This window comes from Salvelinus alpinus, chromosome 17 (genome assembly GCF_045679555.1).
Source record: "Salvelinus alpinus chromosome 17, SLU_Salpinus.1, whole genome shotgun sequence".
NCBI lineage: Eukaryota > Metazoa > Chordata > Actinopteri > Salmoniformes > Salmonidae > Salvelinus > Salvelinus alpinus.
In genome coordinates, this window is record NC_092102.1 from 37,649,675 (window position 1) to 37,676,245 (window position 26,571).

Below are 26,571 nucleotides of genomic sequence, written 5' to 3' on the forward strand. Positions count from 1 at the left end.
TTTGAGATATGGCAGACTGGCGCTCAGAGTTGCCTGAGGGACCAGTCGCTATGAAACCGCCACCCCTCTACAGTTCTTAGTAGGAAAATAACCCCCAATAGGAGAAAATACATAACCTGGGTTTTCAAGAAATGGCATGATGGGACCAAAGAAGCCTCTGAATATAGATGGCCTACGGATGGGTCATTTAATAAAACCAAGTATCAACATGTGCAGAATATCATGAAAAGACAGGAAAATAAGACCAAGGGAAAGAGAAAAAAAAATCCATCCTGTTCTCTGTGACTGCTTTAGCAATGTTGAAAACTGAAGGTAACCTATTCTGGACTCAACAGAAGGCTACCTGCTTAAAGAAACAGTTAACAAAGATTAAAGACCCTGCCTCCGTCAAGACAGAGAAGTTTCCTCTAGAATGCAGCGCCCCACCATATGCTCCACCACCCCCTCCCTACTGCGGGGATAGGTTTAAAGGAATTTATCCACTACTCCCAAACGAACTAGTAGCTCCAGGCGATAATTCTTCTTCTTACTGAAGCATGTAAATTAGGTAGAGGTTTGAAGGTTAACATTTATTCTGACTCCGCATACGCCATTGGTATTCGCCTCTCCTGGGTTGGCGTTAGGAATGGTAGGGATTTGTTAATGCGTCTGGTACCCCTATTAAACACCGTTTACAGGTAGAAGCCCTGCTTGAAGCTATGTTGCTTCCTGCCAAGTTAGCTATTCTTAAGGTCCGAGCCCACACAGGCAACAGTGATAGCATTAGTTTAGGTAATGTAGCTGCTGATGCTGCTGGTAAGAATGCTGCTTCTCGTTCCCATTCTTATGCTGTTATGCTTTCCTCCACTTGCACGTCTGAAATCACTGATCTGGATCAACACCAGGCTGCTGATGCACAACGTCTTCTGGATCGGTGTCCTTTCCACGGGACGATTGAGCTAACGTAGGCTAATGCGATTAGCATGCGGTTGTAAGTAAGAAGAAAGTTTCGCAGGACATAGACATATCTGATATTGGCAGAAAGCTTACATTCTTGTTAATCTAACTGCACTGTCCAATTTACAATAGCTATAACAGTGAAAGAATACCATGCTATTGTTTGAGGAGAGTGCATAATTTTGAACATGAAAATTTATTAATAAACCATTTATGCACATTTGGGCAGTCTTGATACAACATTTGGAACATAAATGCAATGGTTCATTGGATCAGTCTAAAACTTTGCACATACACTGCTGCCATCTAGTGGCCAACATTTAAATTGCCCTGGGCTGGAATAATACATTAGGGCCTTTCTCTTGCATTTCAAAGATGATGGTACAAAAAAATACAAAAGAACGATTGGTTTTTTCTTTGTATCATCTTTTACCAGATCTATTGTGTTATATTCTCGTACATTCCTTTCACATTTCCAAAAACTTTAAAGTGTTTCCTTTCAAATGGTACCAAGAATATGCATATCCTTGCTTCAGGGCCTGAGCTACAGGCAGTTCGATTTGGGAATGTCATTTTAGGCGAAAATTTAAAAAGGGTTGGATCCTTAATTTTAAACCCCCCTTATGGGAATCTTGGGGCTGCTCCAGAGGTCCTGATGGCCTGTGGAGGCAATCACTCTCTGGCAAACCAGTTCTGCCTCTGCCTCTCGTCTCCTCTGTGTGTCGCTTGGCCCACGGGGTGGTCACGCGCCAAGGGGGGAGATGGTACAACTAATATCTGACACCTGGTTTTGTCCAAATCTGATTAAAATTTGAAAAACACACGTGTTTAAATGTACTACATGCATGCAATACAACATTGGTAAGGGTACCCTCCTGAAACCAGGGAAATTTCCATCGCCGGCCAGCCCGTTCATCCATTTAGCTATGGATTTCATAGACATGGATGAATGAAAGGAAAGAAAGAGATACTGCCTGGTAATAATTGACCGCTTTACCAGGTGGGTTGAAGGTGATGCTAAAACAGTAGCGAAACTATCCCTAGATTTGGTATTCCGGAAGTTCTTTCCGCAGAAATGACACCCATTTCACAGGAGATGTGGTTGCACAGGTGGCTGCCCAATTGGGGATAGATCAGAAGTTTGTTTGTATTTACCACCCACAAAGCAAAGGGATTACTGAGAGGGTTAATCAAACCATAACATGGGGGCTTGCCAAAGCATGCCACTCCACAGGGAAGTCATGGGTAGAGTGTCTCCCCTTAGTCTGATGAAAATGTGCAATAGTATAAACCCCGGAATAGGGCTTAGCCCACATGAGCTCTTAACTGGCCGTCCAATGAAAGTTCCTTTACACAGACCAATGACTCCAACACTGACTGACCTGACTGCACTGGATGATGATTTGAGCAAATATATTAAGGAACTAATACATTGGTGCGGCTGGCTTCTGGGTTAACCGAGCAGTGTGTCAAGAAGCAGTGCGTCTTGCCAGGGTCGTGTTTCGTAGGACGCATTGCTCTCGACCTTCGTCTCTCCCGAGTCCGTACGGGAGTTGCAGCGATGGGACAAGACTGTAACTCACAATTGAACATTACGAAATTGGGAAGAAAAAGGGGTAAAAAAAACAACAACAAAAAAACTGCTGTAAAATAGCCTCAAGCACAATAGACAGGTCCGAAGTAGAGGCTACAGGCTTGGAGACTGAGTGTAAGCGACGCGCTCACTTCATGAAACGATATAACAGGGGGTGTTTCCCTACTGTATTATTGTCAAAGCCTATAGAACCACACAGTGGAAGTGTCATAATACCCATAAAACCTAGCGGTCAAATATATCAATATATTCGGCTCCATTTACTCTTAGATTCAAAAATGCTTATTAGCATCAAAGTTGACATCATGCAAAACTACAAACCCCTGCAAGCTCCTGCAAGTCATCTCTAGCTGATACCTTTGCTAATAGGTATTGTGTCAACTTAAAACTTGCACAAGACCGTTCACAGAATTCTCAATTTAAAGAAATGCAGCCTATTTATTCATTACTACATTTAGCTGGGCCAATTGTGCACCGCCCTATGGGACTCCCGATCAAGGCTGGTTGTGATACAGCCTGGGATCAAACCAGGTTCTGTAGTGGCACCTCTAGCACTGAGATGCAGTGCTTAGACTGATGCGCCACTCGGGAGCCTTCAGTACATTCCGAAAGAAAATTATGCACTTTTTACGCCATACATTTTCCCTGACACCCAAAAGTACTTGTTACATTTTGAATGCTTAGCAGGACAGGGAAATTGCCTAATTCACACACTTATCAAGAGAACATCCCTGGTCATCCCTACTGCCTCTGATGTGGCAGACTCACTAAACACATACTTTGTTTGTAAATGATGTCTGAGTGTTGGATCATGCCCCTGCCTATCCGTAAATAAATAAATAAAACAAGAAAATTATGCAGTCTGGTTTGCTTTATACACTGCTCAAAAAAATTAAGGAACACTAAAATAACACATCCTAGATCTGAATGAATGAAATATTCTTATTAAATACTTTTTTCTTTACATAGTTGAATGTGCTGACATTAAAATCACACACAAATTATCAATGTAAATCAAATTTATCAACCCATGGAGGTCTGGATTTGGAGTCACACTCAAAATTAAAGTGGAAAACCACACTACAGGCTGATCCAACTTTAATGTAATGACCTTAAAACAAGTCAAAATGAGGCTCAGTAGTGTGTGTGGCCTCCACGTGCCTGTATGACCTCCCTACAACGCCTGGGCATGCTCCTGATGAGGTGGCGGATGGTCTCCTGAGGGATCTCCTCCCAGACCTGGACTAAAGCATCCGCCAACTCCTGGACAGTCTGTGGTGCAACGTGGCGTTGGTGGATGGAGCGAGACATGTTGTCCCAGATGTGCTCAATTGGATTCAGGTCTGGGGAACGGGCGGGCCAGTCCATAGCATCAATGCCTTCCTCTTGCAGGAACTGCTGACACACTCCAGCCACATGAGGTCTAGCATTGTCTTGCATTAGGAGGAACCCAGGGCCAACCGCACCAGCATATGGTCTCACAAGGGGTCTGAGGATCTCATCTCGGTACCTAATGGCAGTCAGGCTACCTCTGGCGAGCACATGGAGGGCTGTGCGGCCCCCCAAAGAAATGCCACCCCACCCCACACCATGACTGACCCACCTCCAAACCGGTCATGTTGGAGGATGTTGCAGGCAGCAGAACGTTCTCCACGGCGTCTCCAGACTCTGTCACGTCTGTCACATGTGCTCATGTGCTCAGTGTGAACCTGCTTTCATCTGTGAAGAGCACAGGGCGCCAGTGGCAAATTTGCCAATCTTGGTGTTCTCTGGCAAATGCCAAACGTCCTGCACGGTGTTGGGCTGTAAGCACAACCCCCACCTGTGGACGTCGGGCCCTCATACCACCCTCATGGAGTCTGTTTCTGACCGTTTGAGCAGACACATGCACATTTGTGGCCTGCTGGAGGTCATTTTGCAGGGCTCCGGCAGTGCTCCACCTGCTCCTCCTTGCACAAAGCGGAGGTAGCGGTCCTGCTGCTGGGTTGTTGCCCTCCTACGGCCTCCTCCACGTCTCCTGATGTACTGGCCTGTCTCCTGGTAGCGCCTCCATGCTCTGGACACTACGCTGACAGACACAGCAAACCTTCTTGCCACAGCTCGCATTGATGTGCCATCCTGGATGAGCTGCACTACCTGAGCCACTTGTGTGGGTTGTAGACTCCGTCTCATGCTACCACTAGAGTGAAAGCACCACCAGCATTCAAAAGTGACCAAAACATCAGCCAGGAAGCATAGGAACTGAGAAGTGGTCTGTGGTCACCACCTGCAGAACCACTCCTTTATTGGGGGTGTCTTGCTAATTGCCTATAATTTCCACCTTTTGTCTATTCCATTTGCACAACAGCATGTGAAATTTATTGTCAATCAGTGTTGCTTCCTAAGTGGACAGTTTGATTTCACAGAAGTGTGATTGACTTGGAGTTACATTGTGTTGTTTAAGTGTTCCCTTTATTTTTTTTAGCAGTGTATATGGAATTTGAAATTATTTATACTTTTACTTTTGATACTTCAGTATATTTTAGCAAGTGCATTTACTTTTAATATATTTCAAACCAAATAATTTTACACTTTTACTCAAGTATTATTTTACTGGGTGACTTCATTTCACTTTTACTTGGGTCATTTTCTATTAAGGTATCTTTACTTTTACTCAAGTATGACAATTGTATACTTTTTCCACCACTGCCTGTCTGTCTCCGACATCGTAGGCGGGATTAACCACGTAGGCGGATTAATTGTAACAGGCTGTGGGGTTAAATATAACAGTTAGGGGTAATTAAGAAATTAAGAAATTGTATGATTTGAAATTGATGTTTGGATGAAAATAGACTATAGGCCTAGATTCTCTTTTTTTTACCCCAATTTCGTTGTATCCAACTGGTAGTAGTTACAGTCTTGTCTCATCGCTGCACCTCCCGCACAGACTCGGGAGAGCCATGGTGCACGCTTCTGGTCAGCGTGCACTGCGCCCGGCCCGACACAGGAGTCGCTTGTGCGCGATGAGACAAGGATATCCCTGCCGGCCAAACCCTCCCTAACCCGGACGATGCTGGGCCAATTGTACACCGCCACCATGGGCCTCCCGGTCATTACTACATTACTACATCGAGCCTGGGCTCGAACCCAGAGTTCAACAGAGCCTGGGCTTGAGAGGTGGTACGCAGCTGGAGGTTGAATTTTTGAAGGGGTACTGGACTATACAAAGTTTGGGAACCACTGGGCCTATTGGCGAGACCACTGCCTTAGACCGCTGCGCCAACCGGGAGGCCCAGCTATATGATTATCACCAGTCTACCCAATAGGCATGGTGGTTCCCAAACTTTTTATAGTCCAGTACCCCTTCAAACATTCAACCTCCAGCTGCGTACCCCCTCTAGCACCAGGGTCAGCGCACTCTCAAATGTTGTTTTTTGCCATCATTGGCAGGCTTACAATTTAAAAAAATGCGAATCACATTTTTATTTGTTGTACCCCCGACCCCATTGCGTACTCACTATGGGAATACCTGGCTAGGCTATATGATTATCTTACTGCAAGATAAATGCAATTGTTACATTGTAATAACGTTGTAATAAAACTGCAACAATGTAGCAGCTTCAAGTCGGGAAACAATGTAGCAGGACTAACCGAACATTCAGCAGCATTCTTTGTAACCACGACCACTATTGCTATTACACTGATAAAATGGCGTAGGCAAACTGATATGGTTAAAAACATGGCGTGGTAAAAATGGTAGTTGCACAAACATATCAATTTATTAATGTTGTGCTTTGGAATATTCTGTAGCCTGAATAAGTTAGGCTAAATGCATTGGCTACACTGTGCACAGACATAGGCCCCCTGCTTCGACTTTAGCGGAGCATACAGTAAATCTAGGCCTAGGCTGGCTACTTGTTGTTTTCATTTCTCCCTTTTCACCGGCCGGCCGGCAAACTGGAGCGACACACCCCCACAATCTTCACACAAAAAAAAGTGAGTGACACATTCCAAACTACCCATTGGCTTCTGGCTTGCAATGGCAGCGGACCAATAGTAGTGAATTGAAGGCGGTGCCTTGTGAATCTCGCCTGGCTGCACGCGCAGGGGAGTGGGGGCGTGGCATTTTTTTTAGGAAAAAAAGCTAAACAATCTTTAATCTTTCAAATTGACTGTGTCGGCTTTTTAAATTGTCTCGGCTGGTGGAGAAGTCCATACCTTAGAATAGTGGTAACACACGGGGATCCACTCAAGACAGGCCTGAATGTATTTTCTTCCAAATTTCTGCACGAAAAGGTATAGAAAGCGGATAATCTTTCTTTAGTCACCACTCCGGTCCGACTATGAATTCTAAACGTTTGCTTGACATGTCTCCGGCTGAAGTACTGGTCGGGGGCGCTTCGAAACAAGCCGGTATTGACCAGCATGCAGAGGGTTCCAAGGGAAGCGAAATGAGTGTCACCACTACTGACAGCGGTGTCATTCTGGCGTGCGGGAGCGGGTCCGCATCAGGAGCAGTTTTATGCACATTCGTGCTAGACGAAGGCTCTTTGAGAGAATGTACAAACCAGGAAATCATCCTCAATGGGAATGACCTGTCGTCAGGGAGAGAAAAATACGCGCACCGGAAAATAGTAGGTGCTATTACACTGTCATATCCATTGCATGCTGGACTATATGTATTTTTCTTTGCAGTGAGTTGGTTAGATTAAAAGCAAGTGTGTAATGTGTTATTCATCTCCCCCTATTCAATTATGTATCAATCGAGTTTTCGCATTAGCACATTTTTTTCCTAAAAGCCTACTGTTGCATGCACCGGGGAAACAAACTACAGAACCAGCCGCTCTGACTTTTCTAATGACATGAATCGGTTACTTTTTAAAGTGAAAATATAGGTCAGGCAGGATATGCGACTAACCCAAGTTAATTATAGCCGAAATGCAACTAGTATGTATGACGAATATAATCTGTTAAAATGGCGGCTCATTGCATGTTCAAAGTTTAAAGGAAAAAGGGCTGGGACTCCAAACTAATTTCCCCTCCCCCATAGCGACCGCTTTGCCTGCCAGAATTTCAGCAGGGAGGCATCGAGACCAATGATTCAGATAATATACACTAGATGACTGATTGGGGGCGCTGTGCTGAGTCCGTCTATTCACTCCCCCACATTTCAGTCGTTTAGCAGATGCTCTTAACCAGAGCGACTTACAGTAGAGTGCATACATTTTCATACCCCACCATTGTAACAAATATTTTGGAAGCTATAGAATTGCATGTATTAATATCTACATTACTTTTTGCCATATTTATTATATTACAGAAGCTTTAATGTATATATGAAAAATATATAACAAGATTTTCCTTAAAGTATAATTTTTTAGATCTTACAAATGTTACTATCCCCACTACAATAAAAAAAAATACCTGTCATTTTCTTCTTGAAACGTTTAATGTAAATACTGTAGAATTGCATTAAATCCTATGGAGGACTGCTCCTACTGGGGAATGCCAATATGGCCGAACGGTGGCTTCAGAGCCTCTTAAAGTCCAATATATAGCATTAGCAATCCACGGTTTATATACATCATTGACCAAGAGCCTGCTTTGAAGGGAAGAAAAACTATCTACAAGTGTTGCTTGAATTTTTTTTTTTTAAACAACAATGCATGTCAGATATGTTGTATTGTCCCAAGACATTAACACACCCCCATATAGAAATTAGAGAGTGGACAATGTCCTACCAGTGAATTTCTAGGGGATGTCATATGCCTAAACGCTTTTGAGAAACCATCATTTTTGTTTAGCCATCCTACATGCTATCACTTTGTTTGGTATTATAGCCTATTGTCAAAGTGTTGTCAGATGGCGGTGTGTGAGCGGGAAGATTACAGAGGGTTAATGTGCTCCGTGAAGGGATTGTTCAACGGAATTACAAAATAACATATTGGTTTCCTTACCCTGTAAGCAGTCTATTGACAAGGTATGACAGCAGTCCATGCTTTGGTTTAGTTTCCCTAGCACTGTTTCCACATGCTAACATTTTTTGCGTTTGTGGCACAACTCTCATTCAAGTCATGGGACAGATATTAGAATTTTCTTGTTCCATTTTTGAGCTTCACGATCAATTTGAGATACTTTTAGATGATTTGGACATGATTAGGTCAGTCAAATTACTGCGGTCACTGTTATAATCATTTCTTATAAGCATTTCACTGTAGTGTTTTACACCTGCTGTATCCTGTGCATCATAGGTGAAATTGCCACTGGGGATGGGGGAACATGTAAGCCTTAATATTAAGAACAGGTCGATTCTTCCCCCCCAATAGGCTCAATTCTTTCAAATCTAAAAAATATATCGATTTTTTTGTTGGTTGGGGGCCCCTTGGAGTTCGGTGGTTCCTCAGATAGCATACTGTATGAGCAAGTCTTAAGCAATGGCAAAAATGTGTAGAATTGTAGGACATTAGCTTTAACGGTCGTTAGGACACGAAGAACTGTCAAACTCCTCCTCCGGCTCAATTTTCCAACAGAAATGGGGTGTGCCTTTAGTGGTTCATCGATGTGTCATTCTGGTCATGCACGGCGCAACCAACATAGGTAGTAGTTCATTAGCTAAGCTAGAGCATTAAGCACAGTATAATTCATTACGCTAACTACGTTTCCATCCACAGTTTAAATGCGAGTAAAGTCATACCGTATAAAAAAAACACAACAGCTGTGATGGAAACAGGTCGTTTCGGTACAATCTTTGAGATGCTGACAGATCATTTATTAGTTCAACATGGTGGGATCTTGTTGCGTCGGTAAAATGTATTATGCGAGAAATGGTGTTGGAAAGGCCTTTATTTCGCACCTATTTATATAATAACCATGATATCAAAGTAAACTTGATGGTATGGTGTGTGGTCCTACCAATATCACTTGGGAAACCATGCAGTTTATTAGGCTAGAGATTAAATAAATTATGATGAACTTCACAGTCTTATTTTGGTGGCATGATGATCGATGCTTGACTGCCGTTTGACAAATAAAAATGTTCTCACTGCTATCCATAATAATCTCATCATGTAGACTAGCCTACCCTCACTGTATCTGCTAGCTTTTGGTTAGAATGTACGTTCCAAGACTGGAGGAGGCACATTTGCTATTTTTAACGAAACAGTTGTTGTTGCAAAACTATCAGTAGAGTTGAAAATGTGTTGGAAACACATTGAACTTGAGATTTTTATTAGGTACATGAAAACTAAAGCGGATATGTATTTTTTTAAATTTGCGAACAAGTCCATTAGGTGGAAGCACACCACTAGTGGGAAAATTTGCATATTTTCTTTATGCAGATTTTTGAATATTCGCATGAAAATCTGTTGCCAAATGGTTGGAAACCTAGTTAATATGAGTGAAATAGTTTTCCTTCCAAAAAATAGTAAATAAGTATGTTAAAAGCAGCTTTTCTGTGTTGTAATAGATGCGGTAAGAGGTCAATGGAACGCAGACCATGGGGGATAGAAGAAGGATGCTGGATTGGCGCACAGTCAACAAATCTGATCTAACAAAGATGATATTCGTCAAAACCGTCATGACTGATGTATTGTAACAGGCCCACAATGTGGTTACTAAAGTCCGATTGAAATACATTTGGCTGTTTTCACTGCGTAACATTTAGAAGTAGTCCATTTTCAGGTTTAGAAGAAGTGACTGGACTGCTAAATGCTAACTCCCATTCGTATATCTGGTAGCTTAGCTAGCATAGAGAAATCGGTGGTGGTAGTCAAAGTAATTTTTAACTGTAATGAAGTTGATTGGTGATGACATGAACATGTTTTGGGGTTGACATCCATACAAGCAATATATCGATTTTTACCTCAACATAGTGTGAAATAGTGCAAATGATCTTTCCTCTCTACCCAATGGCAAAATGTGTAGAATTCTAGGAAATTAGCTTTAAAACTTCACATTTTTATCTCTGCCCCATGTCAAAATGTGTCAAAATGCAGAAAGTTTGCTGTTTTCCCAAAATATATTTCTTGGGTGGTTGGGGGCCTTCCACTTATCCTTCCACTTATACTGTGTTTTACCCCTCCATATACCCCTCAAAATACCCATTAAGAGAGGCATAATAAGTCAAACTGTGTAGAATTGCAGGAAGTGCGGAGGACCCCACGGACAGCCCGTCTACTGTTCGCCCTCCCCCCCAATTATCACCCCTCGGACAGCACGTCTACTGTTCGCCCCCCCATTATCTACACCAAAATTTCACCCTTGCTGTGCATTTGACAATACAACTTAAAACTTGAAGAATCTTTGAGTATTATATTAGAAAAAATGTATACCTCCTATATATATAGGGGCAATACTAACTGAATGTTGATATTGTGAACCTATGTTATGTATTTTAACCTCCTGTTTCAGGAAGGGATGTCATTGAGTACTGGCCCTATATGTAGGACCTTCCACCCCCACCTGGGATATGGATGCCTGATGAAGTTATTCATAAAATCACCTGTGAGCGTGAGCAGCAGTGTGCAGCGTTTTCCCTTTTATTTTCCATGAATTCACCTACAACTCCAACACCTGCAAAAAGTACCTGGATGTGCGTATGTTCTTCAGCTTTTGTCCATGTGGAAACAGTGCCAGGGAAACTAAACCAAAGCATGGATTGCTGTCATACCTTGTCCATAGACTGCTTAAAGGGTAAGGAAACCAATGTGTAATTTTGGTGAACTATCCCTTTAAACCAAGGATCATCAACTAGATTCAGTCGCAGGCCATTTTCTTTCTTGAGCGGATGGTCAGGTGGCCGGAACATAATTACAAATAATTTGTAGACTGCAAATTGACCACAAGAAGCCCAAACAGATATAATATTTGACTAAAGCATAGTAATTTAAAATAGGGCTGTGCGATATATTGAATTAATTGAATTAATTTTAGTTGATATTTTAGCACAATATTCCAAATGCCTGTATCGCAAGAACCCATTAAAGTTACAATTTTAAATGGTTCATTTAAGGTTTAAGGTTAGGTAAGGTTTATGGTTAAGGTAAGGGGGTTAAGGTTAGGGTAAAAGTTATGGTTTAGGTAAGGGTAGGGGTTAAGGTTAGCATAAGGGTAAGGGTAGGGGTTAAGGTTAGGTAAGGGTAGGGGTTAGGGTAGGGGTTAAGGTTAGGGTAAGGGTAGAGTTAAGAGAGTAGGGGTTATGGTTGTGGTTAAGGTAAGGGTAGGGGTTAAGGTTAGGGTAGGGGTTAAGGTAAGGGTAGGGGTTAAGGTTAGGGTAGGGGTTAAGGTTAGCGTAAGGGTAAGGGTAGAGGTTAAGGTTAGGGTAAGGGTAGGGGTTCAATTTAGGGTTAGGTAAGGGTTATGGTAGGGGTTAGGGTAAAGTTAGGGTAATCAAATCAACAGGTGTAGACCTTACTCTAACCAACAGTGTAATTTTTAAGTAAAAAAAAAGGTTTTAGGTGAACAATAGATAAGTAAAGAAATAAAAACAACAGTAAAACAGACAGTGAAAAATAACAGTAGCGAGGCTATATACAGTAGTGAGGCTATAACAGTAGCGAGGCTATATACAGTAGCGAGGCTATAACAGTAGTGAGGCTATATACAGTAGCGAGGCTATATACAGTAGCGAGGCTATAACAGTAGCGAGGCTATAACAGTAGCGAGGCTATAACAGTAGTGAGGCTATATACAGTAGCGAGGCTATAACAGTAGCGAGGCTATATACAGTAGCGAGGCTATAACAGTAGTGAGGCTATATACAGTAGCGAGGCTATATACAGTAGCGAGGCTATAACAGTAGCGAGGCTATATACAGTAGCGAGGCTATAACAGTAGCGAGGCTATAACAGTAGCGAGGCTATATACAGTAGCGAGGCTATATACAGTAGCGAGGCTATATACAGTAGCGAGGCTATAACAGTAGCGAGGCTATATACAGGCACCGGTTAGTCAGGCTGATTGAGGTAGTATGTACATGTAGGTATGGTTAAATTGACTATGCATATATGATAAACGGAGAGTAGCAGTTGCGTAAAAGAGAGGTTGGCGGGTGGTGGGTTAGGGTTAGGTAAGGGTTATGGTTAAGGTTAAGGTTAGGGTAAGGGTTAAGGTTAGGGTATGGGTTAGGTAAGGGTAAGGGTTATGGTCAAGGTAGGGCTTAAGGGTAAGGGTAGGAGTTAGGGTAAGGGTTAAGGTAAGGGTAAGGCTTGTGGTTAAGATTAGGGTAAGGTTAGGGGTTAAGGTAAGGGTAAGGGTGGGGGTTAAGTTTAGGGTTTAGGGTAGGGGTTAAGGTTAGGGTAAGGGTATGGGAAAAGGTAAGGGTAAGGGTTATGGTTCAGGTAAAGGTAGGTGTTAAGGTTAGGGTAAGGGTTAAGGTTAATGTAAGGGTAGTGGTTAGAGTTAGGGTTAGGTAAGGGCTATGGTTAAGGTTAGGGTAAGGGTAGCGGTTAGAGTTAGGGTTAGGTAAGGGTTATGGTTAAGGTTAGGGTAAGGGTTAAGGTTAGGGTAAATGTTAGGGTTAGGTAAGTGTTATGGTTAAGGTTAGGGTAGGGGTTAAGATTAGGGTAGGGGTTAAGGTTAGGTTTTAGGGTAGGAGTTAAGGTTAGGGTTTAGGGTAGGAGTTAGGGTAGGGGTTAAGGTAAGGGTATGGGTTATGGTTAAGGTTAGGGTAAGGTTAGGGGTTAAGGTAAGGGTAAGGTAGGGGTTAAATTTAGGGTTAGGTAAGGGTTATGGTAGGGGTTAGGGTAAGGGTTAAGGTTAGGGTAAGGGTAAGGGTTAAGGTTAGAGTAAGGATAAGGGTTAAGGTTAGGGTAAGGGTATGGGTTAAGGTTAGGGTAAGGGTAAGGGTTACGGTTAGGGTAGGGTAGGGTAGGGGTTAAGTTTAGGGTTAGGTAAGGGTTATGGTTAAAGTAAGGGTAAGGGTAGGGGTTAAAGTAAGGGTACGGGTAGGAGTTAAGGTTAGTGTAAGGCTAGGGGTTAAGGTTATGGTTAGGCTAAGAATGTACCAAGGATCCCGGATAGCACACACCCAGCTCCTCCCCCTTCCTGCCACTCACAAGCTCCTCCCCCTCCTGCCACTCGCAACAACAAAGATGAAAGATAATTTCTTCCTCTCTGACAACAAGCGGTTTCAAATCGTTATTTGCATTTGAGGTTTGGTCCAACAGAATCGGTCATATGGACACTGAAACACATTTAGACATTATTTAACTGTAATAGATGGGAACCTAACTTTTCTAACAATACCCTTTATATGTCTCAACTCCTCAAATTGCGCAAAGAGCAGACCCTATTAAAACTGGAGTATCAAGGAACATTGATTCTGCAAAATTAATACTCAGTTTCTGTCGCGAACGGGTACCGTTATAAGCATTTTAGCCATAGACTGTTATGCTAGCTATCCAGTCTGTGTTTTATAAATGTGCAATGAGCATAAAAAAATATTATGTAAGGAATTCAAAACTCGTTCTCAATCTGATAAATAAGGTAGGCCACTTGATTTCAACATCTGAACAAAGTGGACAAGGTAGCATGCTGTTGGAGACGGTCAGAAGGGTGTGTTCATAACAATTCAACTGTTATACCTTGTTAGCTAGCAAATAGATCCAAGTTGGCTAGACTTTAATTATAAAGATTAGTTGGCTACTGACTAGCACGTGGGCTTGTGCTTGAGAGACTGTTTATGAGACCTGTGTTCATTTTAGATAATGCCTGCTTGTTGGTCATTATTAGTGAATGCTACAAGACGTTGGTCATTATTAGTGAACGCTACAAGAAGTTGGTCATTATGTAATGCGTGCTGCAAGACGTTGGTCATTGTTAGTGAATGCTGCAAGAAGTTGGTCATTATTAGTGAATGCTACAAGACGTTGGTCATTATTAGTGAACGCTACAAGAAGTTGGTCATTATGTAATGCGTGCTGCAAGACGTTGGTCGTTGTTAGTGAATGCTGCAAGATGTTGGTCATTATTAGTGAATGCTGCAAGACGTTGGTCATTGTTAGTGAATGCTGCAAGACGTTGGTCATTGTTAGTGAATGCTACAAGACGTTGGTCATTGTTAGTGAATGCTGCAAGACGTTGGTCATTATTAGTGAATGCTACAAGATGTTGGTCATTATCAGTGAATGCTACAAGATGTTGGTCATTATTAGTGAATGCTACAAGAAGTTGGTCATTATTAGTGAATGCTACAAGAAGTTGGTCATTATTAGTGAATGCTACAAGATGTTGGTCATTATTAGTGAATGCTACAAGAAGTTGGTAATTATATATAATGCCTGCTGCAAGAAGTTGGTCATTATTAGTTAATGCTGCAAGAAGTTGGTCATTATTAGTGAATGCTGCAAGATGTTGGTCATTATTAGTGAATGCTACAAGAAGTTGGTAATTATATATAATGCCTGCTGCAAGAAGTTGGTCATTATTAGTTAATGCTGCAAGAAGTTGGTCATTATTAGTGAATGCTGCAAGATGTTGGTCATTATTAGTGAATGCTACAAGAAGTTGGTCATTATTAGTGAATGCTACAAGATGTTGGTCATTATTAGTGAATGCTGCAAGATGTTGGTCATTATTAGTGAATGCTGCAAGATGTTGGTCATTATTAGTGAATGCTGCAAGCTGTTGGTCATTATTAGTGAATGCTGCAAGATGTTGGTCATTATTAGTGAATGCTACAAGATGTTGGTCATTATTAGTGAATGCTGCAAGATGTTGGTCATTATTAGTGAATGCTGCAAGATGTTGGTCATTATTAGTGAATGCTGCAAGATGTTGGTCATTATTAGTGAATGCTACAAGATGTTGGTCATTATTAGTTAATGCTGCAAGAAGTTGGTCATTATTAGTTAATGCTGCAAGATGTTGGTCATTATTAGTGAATGCTACAATATGTTGGTCATTATTAGTGAATGCTACAAGATGTTGGTCATTGTTAGTGAATGCTGCAAGATGTTGGTCATTATTAGTGAATGCTGCAAGATGTTGGTCATTATTAGTGAATGCTACAAGATGTTGGTAATTATTAGTGAATGCTGCAAGATGTTGGTCATTATTAGTGAATGCTACAATATGTTGGTCATTATTAGTGAATGCTACAAGATGTTGGTCATTATTAGTGAATGCTGCAAGATGTTGGTCATTATTAGTGAATGCTACAGGAAGTTGGTAATTATTAGTGAATGCTACAGGAAGTTGGTTATTAATTATACATTTTTTCTCAGAAAACTTGGGGGGCCAAATAAAATCACCTGTGGCCGACCAGTTGGGGAACCCTACTTTAAACAATAGGCTATAGATTCTAGTTGTCAGTGCCTCCTAACTGTTGGACAGATTTAGTGTAACTGACACAGCTTCTATTTCTTTGGACACAAAATCTCTCAACAACATCTCTTTCCCCAAAATTCTGCCAAAATAAAGAGGTAGATTGGGCCTAAAACTGTCAGGCCCATTCTCCAAGATGGCGTAGCAGTCGGACGTGTGTTTTGTCTTGTCCAATCCTTATCCCGTGTAAATATCGTTTTCCTTGTTTTTTTTCTTGTAAATATTTTATATATATTTTAATCTCACTTCCCATCTACGGACTGAATATACTCTCCTGCAACCCGCCTCACTCAATGTGGTACGGATCTGCTATTTTTATACTTTAGAACCGGAACCCTCAACAGAAGCTAGCCAGCTAACTAGCTACTAGCTAGTAGTCAGTTTGCCACAGCTAGCGGTCTTCAACGTTAACTCGGACACCAGCCAGCCCCAGCTCGGTCAAAACCTACCAGTCTGCACAGCGCGATATCAACCCAGAGCATATCGGACTGCTTTTTCTCTACCACATCTCCGGATTCCTACCGCAAGCTCTGAACCTTTACACCGGATCATCGCAGCTAGTTAGCTGCAATCCGAGTGGCTACTCCTGGCTAATGTCTCTGTCCTGAAGCAAGCACCAGTTAGCCTTGAGCTAGCCTCGAGCTAGGCCCATCTCCCGGCTTGCCGAAGAGGTCCACCAGCTAATTCTTGGGCTACAATACCTCTTTTGCCAATTGGCCTGGACCCTTTACTGCCGACACGGAGCCCCGCCAATCCATCACGACTGGTCTGCCGACGTAATCGTCCGAGGTGGTTCCAACAGGCTCTTCCGTTGCGACATCGCCGAAGGCCCATCTGCTAGCCCCGGCCCGCTAGCTGTCTGAATCGCCCTGTCTCCAGCTCGCCTAGCGTAGTAGCAACTACTGAATCGTCTCCCTGACTCACCTATTGCTACTCATTGGACCCTATGATCACTCGGCTACACATGCCTCTCCCTAATGTCAATATGCCTTGTCTATTGCTGTTTTGCTTAGTGATTATTGCCTTATTTCACTGTAGACCCCCCAGCCCTGCCCAATATGCTTTAGCTCCCACACATGCGGTGACCTCATCTGGCTTAACTGGTGCCTCTAGAGATAAAACCTCTCTCATCGTCACTCAATGCCTACGTTTACCTCCACTGTACTCACATCCTACCATACCCTTGTCTGTAAATCATGCCTTGAATCTATTCTTCCACTCCCAGAAATCTGCTCCTTTTACTCTCTGTTCCGAATGCACTAGACGACCAGTTCTTATAGCCTTTAGCCGTACCCTTATCCTACTCCTCTTCTGTTCCTCTGGTGATGTAGAGGTTAACCCAGGCCCTGCAGCCCCAGCACCACACACATTCCTCAGGCGCTCTCATTTGTTGACTTCTGTAACTGTAAAAGCCTTGGTTTCATGCATGTTAACATCAGAAGCCTCCTCCCTAAGTTTGTTTTATTCACTCACTTCCTCCGCCAACCCTGATGTCCTAGCCGTGTCTGAATCCTGGCTTAGAAAGGCCACCAAAAATCCTGAAAATTCCATCCCCAACTACAACTTTTTCCGACAAGATAGAACTGACAAAGGGAGCGGAGTTGCAACCTACTGCAGAGATAGCCTGCAGAGTTCTGTCATACTATCCAGGTCTTTTAACTTTTAACTTCTGGCCAAAAGCCAAGTGTAGCGCGCCAAATTCAAATATATTACTATAAAAATCAATCTTTCATGAAATCACACATGAAAGACACCAAATTAAAGCTACACATGTTGTGAATCCAGCCAACATGTCTGATTTCAAAAAGGATTTACGGCGAAAGCACACCAAACGATTATGTTAGCTCAGTACATAGCCACAGAAAAACACAGCCATTTCCCCAGCAAAAGATAGTAGTCACAAAAAGCAGAAATAGAGATAAAATTAATCACTAACCTTTGATGATCTTCATCAGATGACACTCATCATGTTACACAATACATTTGTTTTGTTCAATAATGTGCATATTTATATCCACAAATCTCGGTTTACATTGGCGCCATGTTCAGAAATGCCTCCAAAATATCCGGAGAAATTGCAGAGAGCCACGTCAAATAACAGAAATACTCATCATAAACTTTGATGAAAGATACATGTTTTACCTATAATTAAAGATACACTTGTTCTTAATGTCAGATTTCAAAAAAACATTACATAAAAAGCACACCATGCAATAATCTGAGACGGCGCTCAAACATAACAACATTTCTCCACCATGTTGGTGTCAACAGAAAAACGAAATTACATCATAAATATTCTCTTACCTTTGATCATCTTCATCAGAATGCACTCCCAGGAATCCTAGTTCCACAATAAATCGTTGTTTTGTTCGATAATGTCCATTACTTATGTCTAAGTAGCTACTTTTGCTAGCATGTTTAGTGCACATGTCCAAACGCTCGCGCAAATGCAGGCGAACTCGGACGAAAACTTCAAAAAGTTATATAACAGGTCGAATAAACTGGTCAAACTAAGTAGAGAATCAATCTTCAGGATGTTGTTATCATATATATCCAATAACGATCCAACCGGAGCATTCCTTCATGTCTGTAGAATTTATGGAACGGAAGGCGATATCATGAGGAAAGCGCGTGACCAGGAACTGGCAATCTGCCAGACCACTGACTCATTCCCCTCCCATCCGGCCCCACAACACAGCATAAGCTTCATTCCACATTCTACAGACTGTTGACATATAGTGGAAGATGTAGGAAGTGCAAACAGATCCATATCTTACAGGGAATTGAATCGGCGATGAGTTGAACATTGACCAGTCTCAGAATTCTCACTTCCTGTTTGGATTTTTTTCTCAGGTTTTTGCCTGCCATATGAGTTCTGTTATACTCACAGACATCATTCAAACAGTTTTAGAAACTTCAGAGTGTTTTATATCCAATAGTAATAATAATATGCATATATTAGCATCTGGGACAGAGTAAGAGGCAGTTCACTATGGGCACGCAATTCATCCAAAAGTGAAAATGCTGCACCCTATCATAAAGAAGTTAAACATCTTTTAAAAATCCACCTTTCCAGAAACAAGTCTCTCACTGTTGCCGCTTGTTATAGACCCCCCTCAGCCCCCAGCTGTGCCCTGGACACCATATGTGAATTGATTGCCCCCCATCTATCTTCAGAGTTCGTACTGTTAGGTGACCTAAACTGGGATATGCCGTCCTACAATCACCCTGGCCGTCCTACAATCTAAGCTAGATGCCCTCAATCTCGCACAAATTATCAAGGAACCTACCAGGTACAACCCTAAATCCGTAACCATTGGCACCCTCTTAGATATCATCCTGACCAACTTGCCCTCTAAATACACCTCTGCCGTCTTTAACCAGGATCTCAGTGATCACTGCCTCATTGCCTGTGTCTGTAATGGGTCCGTGGTCAAACGACCACCCCTCATCACTGTCAAAGGCTCCCAAAAATACTTCAGCAAGCAGGCCTTTCTAACCGACCTCTCCCGTGTATCCTGGAAGGATATTGACCTCATCCAGTCAGTAGAGGATGCCTGGTTGCTCTTTAAAGTGCTTTCCTCACCATCTTAAATAAGCATGCCCCATTCAAAAAAAATTAGAACTAAGAACAGATATAGCCCTTGGTTCACCCCAGACTTGACTGCCCTTGACCAGCACAAAAACATCCTGTGGCGTTCTGCATTAGCATCGAATAGTCACCGCGATATGCAACTTTTCAGGGAAGTCAGGAACCAAAATACACAGTCAGTTAGGAAAGCTAAGACTGGATTTTTCAAACTGAAATTTGCATCATGTAGCACTAATTCCAACATTTTTGGGACACTGTAAAGTCCATGGAGAATAAGTGCACCTCCTCCCAGCTGCCCACTGCACTGAGGGTAGGAAACACTGTCACCACCGATAAATCTACGATAATCGATCATTTCAATAAGCATTTTTCTACGGCCGGCCATGCTTTCCACCTGGCTACCCCTACCCCGGCCAATAGCTCTGCCCCCTGCAGCAACAGTCTCTATAGGGGTTCCACAGGGTTCAATTCTCTGGCTGACTCTTTTCTCTGTATATATCAATGATGTTGCTCTTGCTGCTGGTGATTCTCTGATCCACCTCTACGCAGGCGACACCATTCTGTATACATCTGGCCCTTCTTTGGACACTGTGTTAACAAACCTGCAAACGAGCTTCAATGCCATACAACACTCCTTCCATGGCCTCCAACTGCTTTTAAATGTAAAACTAAATGCATGCTCTTCAACCTATTGCTGCCCACACCTGCCCGCCCGACTAGCATCACTACTCTGGACGGTTCTGACTTAGAAAATGTGGACAATGAAAAATACCTAGGTGTCTGGCTAGACTGTAAACTCTCCTTCCAGACTCACATTAAGCATCTCCAATCCAAAATTAAATCTAGAATCGGCTTCCTATTTCACATCAAAGCCTCCTTCACTCATGCTGCCAAACGTACCCTCATAAAACTGACTATCCTACCGATCCTTGACTTCGGCGATGTCATTTACAAAATAGCCTCCAACACTCTACTCAGCAAACTGGATGTAGTCTATCACAGTGCCATCTGTTTTGTCACCAAAGCCCCATATATTACCCACCACTGCGACCTGTATGCTCTCGTTGGCTGGCCCTTACTACATATTCGTCGCCAAACCCACTGGCTCCAGGTCATCTATAAGTCTTTGCTAGGTAAAGCCCCGCCTTATCTCAGCCCACTGGTCACCATAGCAACACCCACCCGTAGCACGCGCTCCAGCAGGTATTTTTCACTGGTCATCCCCAAAGCCAACACCTGCTTTGGCCGCCTTTCTTCCAGTTCTCTGCTGCCAATGACTGGAACGAATTGCAAAAATTACTGAAGCTGGAGACTTATATCTCCCTTTCTAACATTAAGCATCAGCTGTCAGAGCAGCTTACCGATCACTGTACCTGTACACGGCCAATCTGTAAATTGCACACCCAACTACCTCATCCCCATATTGTTATTTATCTTCTTGCTTTTGCACCCCAGTATCTCTACTTGCCCATCATCATCTGCACATCTATCACTCCAGTGTTAATGCTAAATTGTAATTATTTTGCCTCTATGGCCTATTTATTGCCTTACCTCCCTAATCTTCTACATTTGCACACACTGTACATATATTTTTCTATTGTGTTATTGACTGTACTTTTGTTTATGTGTAACACTGTTGTTGTTTTTGTCGCACTGCTTTGCTTTATCATGGCCAGGTCGCAGTTGTAAATGAGAACTTGTTCTCAACTGGCCTACCTGGTTAAATAAAGGTGAAAAAAAAAATGTGGACTAAAAATCACCAACATAACAGTTCTGAGACTGCAACCATTTCTCTGCTGTGTGTGTACTGTTCTTCATCCTTCAGATGGGTTGTGGTGGCGAGGCAGATGAGAGGAACAGTGGTCTGACTGGGGTCCTTACTAACGGCAGTCCCACTCACTGCCTGATCCTGAACGGGCAGAAGCCGGACAGACACATGCACTCGAAAGCGAGGAATCCGCTGGTGCCTGATGGTTTCCAGGAAACCGGACATCAAGTGCCACCTGAGGAGAGAAATCCCCACCCCTCTTCCCACATACCTGTCCCCCGACGCAGGTAGGGACCACATGGCTAATAACATAGTAGTGTTGTCACAATACCAGCATTTTTCATTCGATACCGATACCAGGTTTAGTATCACAATACTCGATACCATCACGATACTTATTTCCAAAACGATACCAAAATGATACCACAAACAATATATATTAGCTAAAGTCACAAAATGGCACTTGATCCAGACAGATAAACTTTAGGACTTATTTTATTGGAAACTGCTAAGAAAACATACTGTATTCTTTTATTGTACTTATTAACAACATTTGCATGGAAGAAGCAATCTGTTCTTTTCGAAAAGTGTGCACTGTCTCTTTAAGAAATGAATGACGTTATTTGCTTAATTTGCAAGGCAGAATGTGGCTGTGGAATCTGACTTTGTGACTCGGGAATCTAGTGGAAACCAGACGAGAGGCAAAGGAAGATGAAGAAGTGAATGATGTTTTGGTGGCATGGGAGACAATGTGAATTAGTAAAATTTTTGGTGCCTGTCAGCTTTTAAATTAGAATATTTTGTGTTATTGTTTGCATATTATCACAAACAAAGTACTAGGATTGTGAATTCAGCTGTAAGCTAGCAAGGAAAGTTAGCCTACAATTAAAGCTGGAAGCTACCGGTTTCGTTTTGCATTGTAAAAGTGTCTAGCCTGTATTGACATTGTTTTGTGAACAGTAATGAAAAGTTTCAAAATTTCTAGATGCCGTGTTGCATTATTCAAGTGTGTTCCTCAACAGCCAGTGAAACTGCAGGGCGCCAAATTCAAAACAACAGAAATCCCATAATTTAAATTCCTCAAACATACAAGTATTTTACACCATTTTAAAGATACACTTGTTGTAAATCCAGCCAAAGTGTCCGATTTTAAAAAGGTTTTACGACGAAAGCACACCAAACGATTATGTTAGGTCAGAGCCAAGTCACAGAAAAAGACAGCCATTTTTCCAGCCAAAGAGAGGATTCACAAAAAGCAGAAATAGAGATAAAATTAATCACTAACCTTTGATGATCTTCATCAGATGACACTCATAGGACTTCATGTTACACAATACATGTATGTTTTGTTCGGTAAAGTTCATATTTATATCCAAAAATCTGAGTTTAGGCGGGACGCTACTGTCTCACTTGGCAAAAAGCCAGAGAAAATGCAGGGCACCAAATTTAAATGAATTACTATAAAAATCAAACTTTCCTTAAATCACACATGAAAGATACCAAATTAAAGCTACACTGGTTGTGAATCCAGCCAACATGTCAGAAATCAAATAGGCTTTTCTGCGAAAGCAAACAATGCTATTATCTGAGTTAGCACCATAGTAAACAAAGAGAATGAGAAGCATATTTCAACCCTGCAGGCGCGACACAAAACGCAGAAATAAAAATATAATTCATGCCTTACCTTTGACAAGCTTCTGTTGTTGGCACTCCAATATGTCCCATAAACATCACAAATGGTCCTTTTGTTCGATTCATTCCGTTGATATATATCCAAAATGTCAATTTATTTGGCGAGTTTGATCCAGAAAAACACCGGTTTCAAATTGTGAAACGTGACTACACAATATCTCAAAGGTTACCTGTAAACTTTGCCAAAAAATGTCAAACTACTTTTGTAATACAACTTTAGGTATTTTTTTACGTAAATAATCGATCAAATTGAAGACGGGATGATCTGTGTTCAATACAGGATTAAAACCAACTGTAGCTAGTGTCTGGTCTTTGGCTATGCCGGATTAAGTGTTATGACATGCTATTCTATAAAATACTTTCTCCGTAATTAATATTACCTGATTGAGCTAATCATGTAAATGTAATTAACTAGAGAGGAGGGGCACCACGAAATAATATTTATAGAGCTGTTATCTTCCGAATAAACTCTTAAAGACCTAGTAATATTTTACATCAATAGCAGTCAATATTAATCGTCACCTTATTTCAGTCTAATCTGAAAGTTGTAAATTCTTGGTTATCCTGTTATGGCTGCAAGGGAAATTATTGAGTAGCCAGAAAAAAGGTGCCCATTTCAAACGGCCTCGTACTCAATTCTTGCTCGTACAATATGCATATTATTATTACTATTGGATAGAAAACAATCTCTAGTTTCTAAAACCGTTTGAATTATTTCTCTGAGTGAAACAGAAGTCGTTTGGCAGCACTTTCCCTGACCAGGAAGTAGAATGTCAGAAATCTATGCTCTGTTCAATGTTCTGCCTATACATGGTCATGATACGTAGGACCCTACGTACACTTCATACGCCTTCCTCTGGGTGTCAAGAGGATGTGAGAGAAGAAATTTTGTGTTTATCTTGGTCTGAGGTGGAATAAAAGCTATTTCTTTGACGTGACCGTCCACTTCCGGTACTCTGAAGCGCGCGACTTGGAAGTGAGATTGCCTTCTGTTTTGCTGCCGTTATGGACGACAACTATCTCCGGCTCGGATTTTATTTGATACATGTGACCATATCATCGTAATGTATGTTTTTTCAATATAGTTTAATCAGATTATTTGAATTTTTTCGGGAGTTTTGCCGTGTTCCGTTCTCTGACTTTGTTCACGTTGGAGAGATCCGTGCCACTCGGCTAGTGCCCATGCTAAATGAAGAGGGAAAGTTGCCATTCTGAATCCAAACAACGACTCATCTGGACAAAGGACACCTTGATCAACATTCTGATGAAAGATCAGCAAAAGTAAGACCCAATTTATGATGTTATTTCATATATCTGTCGTGCATGTGAACTGGTCGTGGGCGCCCAAGTGTTTCTGGCTATTGTGGCTATGCTAATATAGCGCTACATTTTGTTTTCGCTGTAAAACATTTAATAAATCGGAAATATTGTCTGGAATCACAAGATGCCTGTCTTTCAGTTGCTGCACACTATGTATTTTTCAGAAATGTTTTATGATGAGTAATTAGGTATTTGACGTTGGTGTCTGTAAATGTTATGGCTGCTTTCGGTGCAATTTCTGATTGTAGCTGAAATGTAATTTATGATTTATTTATGATTTATACCTGAAATATGCACATTTTTCTAAAAAAACATATGCTATACCATAAATATGTTATCAGACTGTCATCTTATGAAGTTGTTTCTTGGTTAGTGGCTATATATATCTTTATTTAGTCGAATTAGTGATAGCTACTGATGGAGTAAAAAACTGGTGGAGTAAAAAAAGTGGTGTCTTTTGCTAACGTGGTTAGCTAATAGATTTACATATTTTGTCTTCCCTGTAAAACATTTTAAAAATCGGACATGTTGGCTTGATTCACAAGATGTGTACCTTTCATATGCTGTATTGGACTTGTTAATGTGTGAAAGTTAAATATAAAAAAAAAATAGATTTTGAATTTCGCGCCCTGCACTTGAGCTGGCTGTTGTCATAAGTGTACCGACATCGGGCTTGCAGCCCAAAGAAGTTATCTTCACGAACCCTGGCTAACAAGTTGAATTAGAAATACAAAATTGGGTTTAATTATTTATTTACTAAATACCTAACCAATCACACAGAATTACATATACACAGAATGAATCGTACCTTGATTACAAATTACGTCATAAAGGAAAACATCCCTAGCGGGCGGAACATATATGACAGCTTGTTACACAAAAGAAAAGGGGCTGGGTTTGAGTGAAAGAGCGGGAAGACTGAGGAACAAAGGGTGAAGCTGTGCTATCGTAAATACAATATCTTATGCATTCTAAATTACCACCCATTTGGAAAAGGAAAATGCAATAAATATTTACTCTGAGCTGCGCTTCGGTAGGTTGGTGGTAGATGGAAGGCCGTGTTGCCCAACCGGGTCCTTTGTCCCTTGAAGAATGTCTCTGCTGCTGCTGCTGGGTGGTAGACGGGATACTCTGTCTGTCCTAATTTACGTTTGCAGCTGCTGTTGCTAACTCAACGTCTAGGAGGTATCACTTCTATAGTGAATAAGAGTTCAAAGTTCATACCATTCGCAACCAAAGCTCATGCTGAGGTTGGCTTAGTTCTGTAGTTGACATCTGAACCATTCTGACATCGGACCGTCGTCCTCACATCCTCGGAACAGGAAGTTACATTTTCGTCAATGGCTTATATAGTGGAGGGAGAAGGGTGTGTCTGAAAAGTTTATAACCCATGTCTCTTCACAGGGGCGGGCCAATGGTTGAGCAGAGCCCTACATTTATGAAACCCAAATCTCTGATTTGGAAGCTAAAATTACATTTAATCTCTTCACAAATAATTTCATATTCAAACATTTGAATTGAACAACAATTCCAGGTGAATCCGATACCTCTGATGTGTAGACTTTCCACAGTAGAGTTTATGTAATTCTATCATTGATGAGAATGTGCCAGATGACAACCGAACTAACATAATATACCTTAAGTACCACCGCATATGTTCAGTTGGTCGGATTACCAGAATATAGATCATTTCTCCCCAACTTCTGATGTTCCCAGAATCTCTATGTTAACCAAAGGTTTTCTAATGTCACATCAGTAGAGTAGGGAGAGGAAAAAGGGGGGAAGAGGTATTTATAACTGTCATAAACCTACCCCCAGGCCAACGTCATGACACTAGCTTTCTGGTCATGCGCTTCTAACAAACAGGACATTTCGAGTGACCCTCCTTCAAGATGGCCGTACTTCTTCATTACACAATTCAATAACCTCAACCAATTTCTAAAGACTGTTGACATCCAGTGGAAGCGGTAGGAACTGCAAGAAGGTCCCTTAGAAATCTGGTTTCCCAATGAAAACTCATTGAAAAGAGAGTGACCTCAAAAAAAGAAATTCTGAATGGTTTATCCTCGGGGTTGCGCCTGCTAAATAAGTTCTGTTATACTCACAGACATATTTCAAACCGTTTTAGAACCTTAGAGTGTTTTCTATCCAAATCTACTAATAATATGCATATCTTATCTTCTGGGGATGAGTAGCTGGCAGTTTAATTTGGGCATGCTTTTCATCCAAAATTCCGAATGCTGCCCCGTACACAAGAGAAGTTAACTTCTGTGCAGCGTGACTGGGGACTGGGGAGCTAATGCAGCTCAGACAGCTCTAGCAATGAATGACTAAGTGGAGCAGGCTCTTTGCTCTTGGCGCTATAAA

At 41.7% G+C, this 26,571-nt stretch overlaps 1 protein-coding gene across 2 annotated transcripts in view; it reads left to right on the top strand.

Annotated features, from left to right (window-relative positions):
- The first annotated feature begins 6,578 nt into the window (after positions 1 to 6,578).
- The window catches only part of LOC139542909 (zinc finger protein 704-like), a 189,023-nt gene continuing 169,030 nt past the window's right edge, over positions 6,579 to 26,571 (top strand). The window contains exons 1-2 of one of the 2 annotated variants that reach the window (XM_071348881.1): positions 6,579 to 7,143; positions 21,250 to 21,479. In XM_071348881.1, the coding sequence (XP_071204982.1) occupies positions 6,853 to 7,143; positions 21,250 to 21,479 (521 nt within the window). In that variant the 5' untranslated portion in view covers positions 6,579 to 6,852. The remainder of the gene's footprint in view (positions 7,144 to 21,249; positions 21,480 to 26,571) is intronic. The other variant, XM_071348880.1, reaches the window with a different exon arrangement.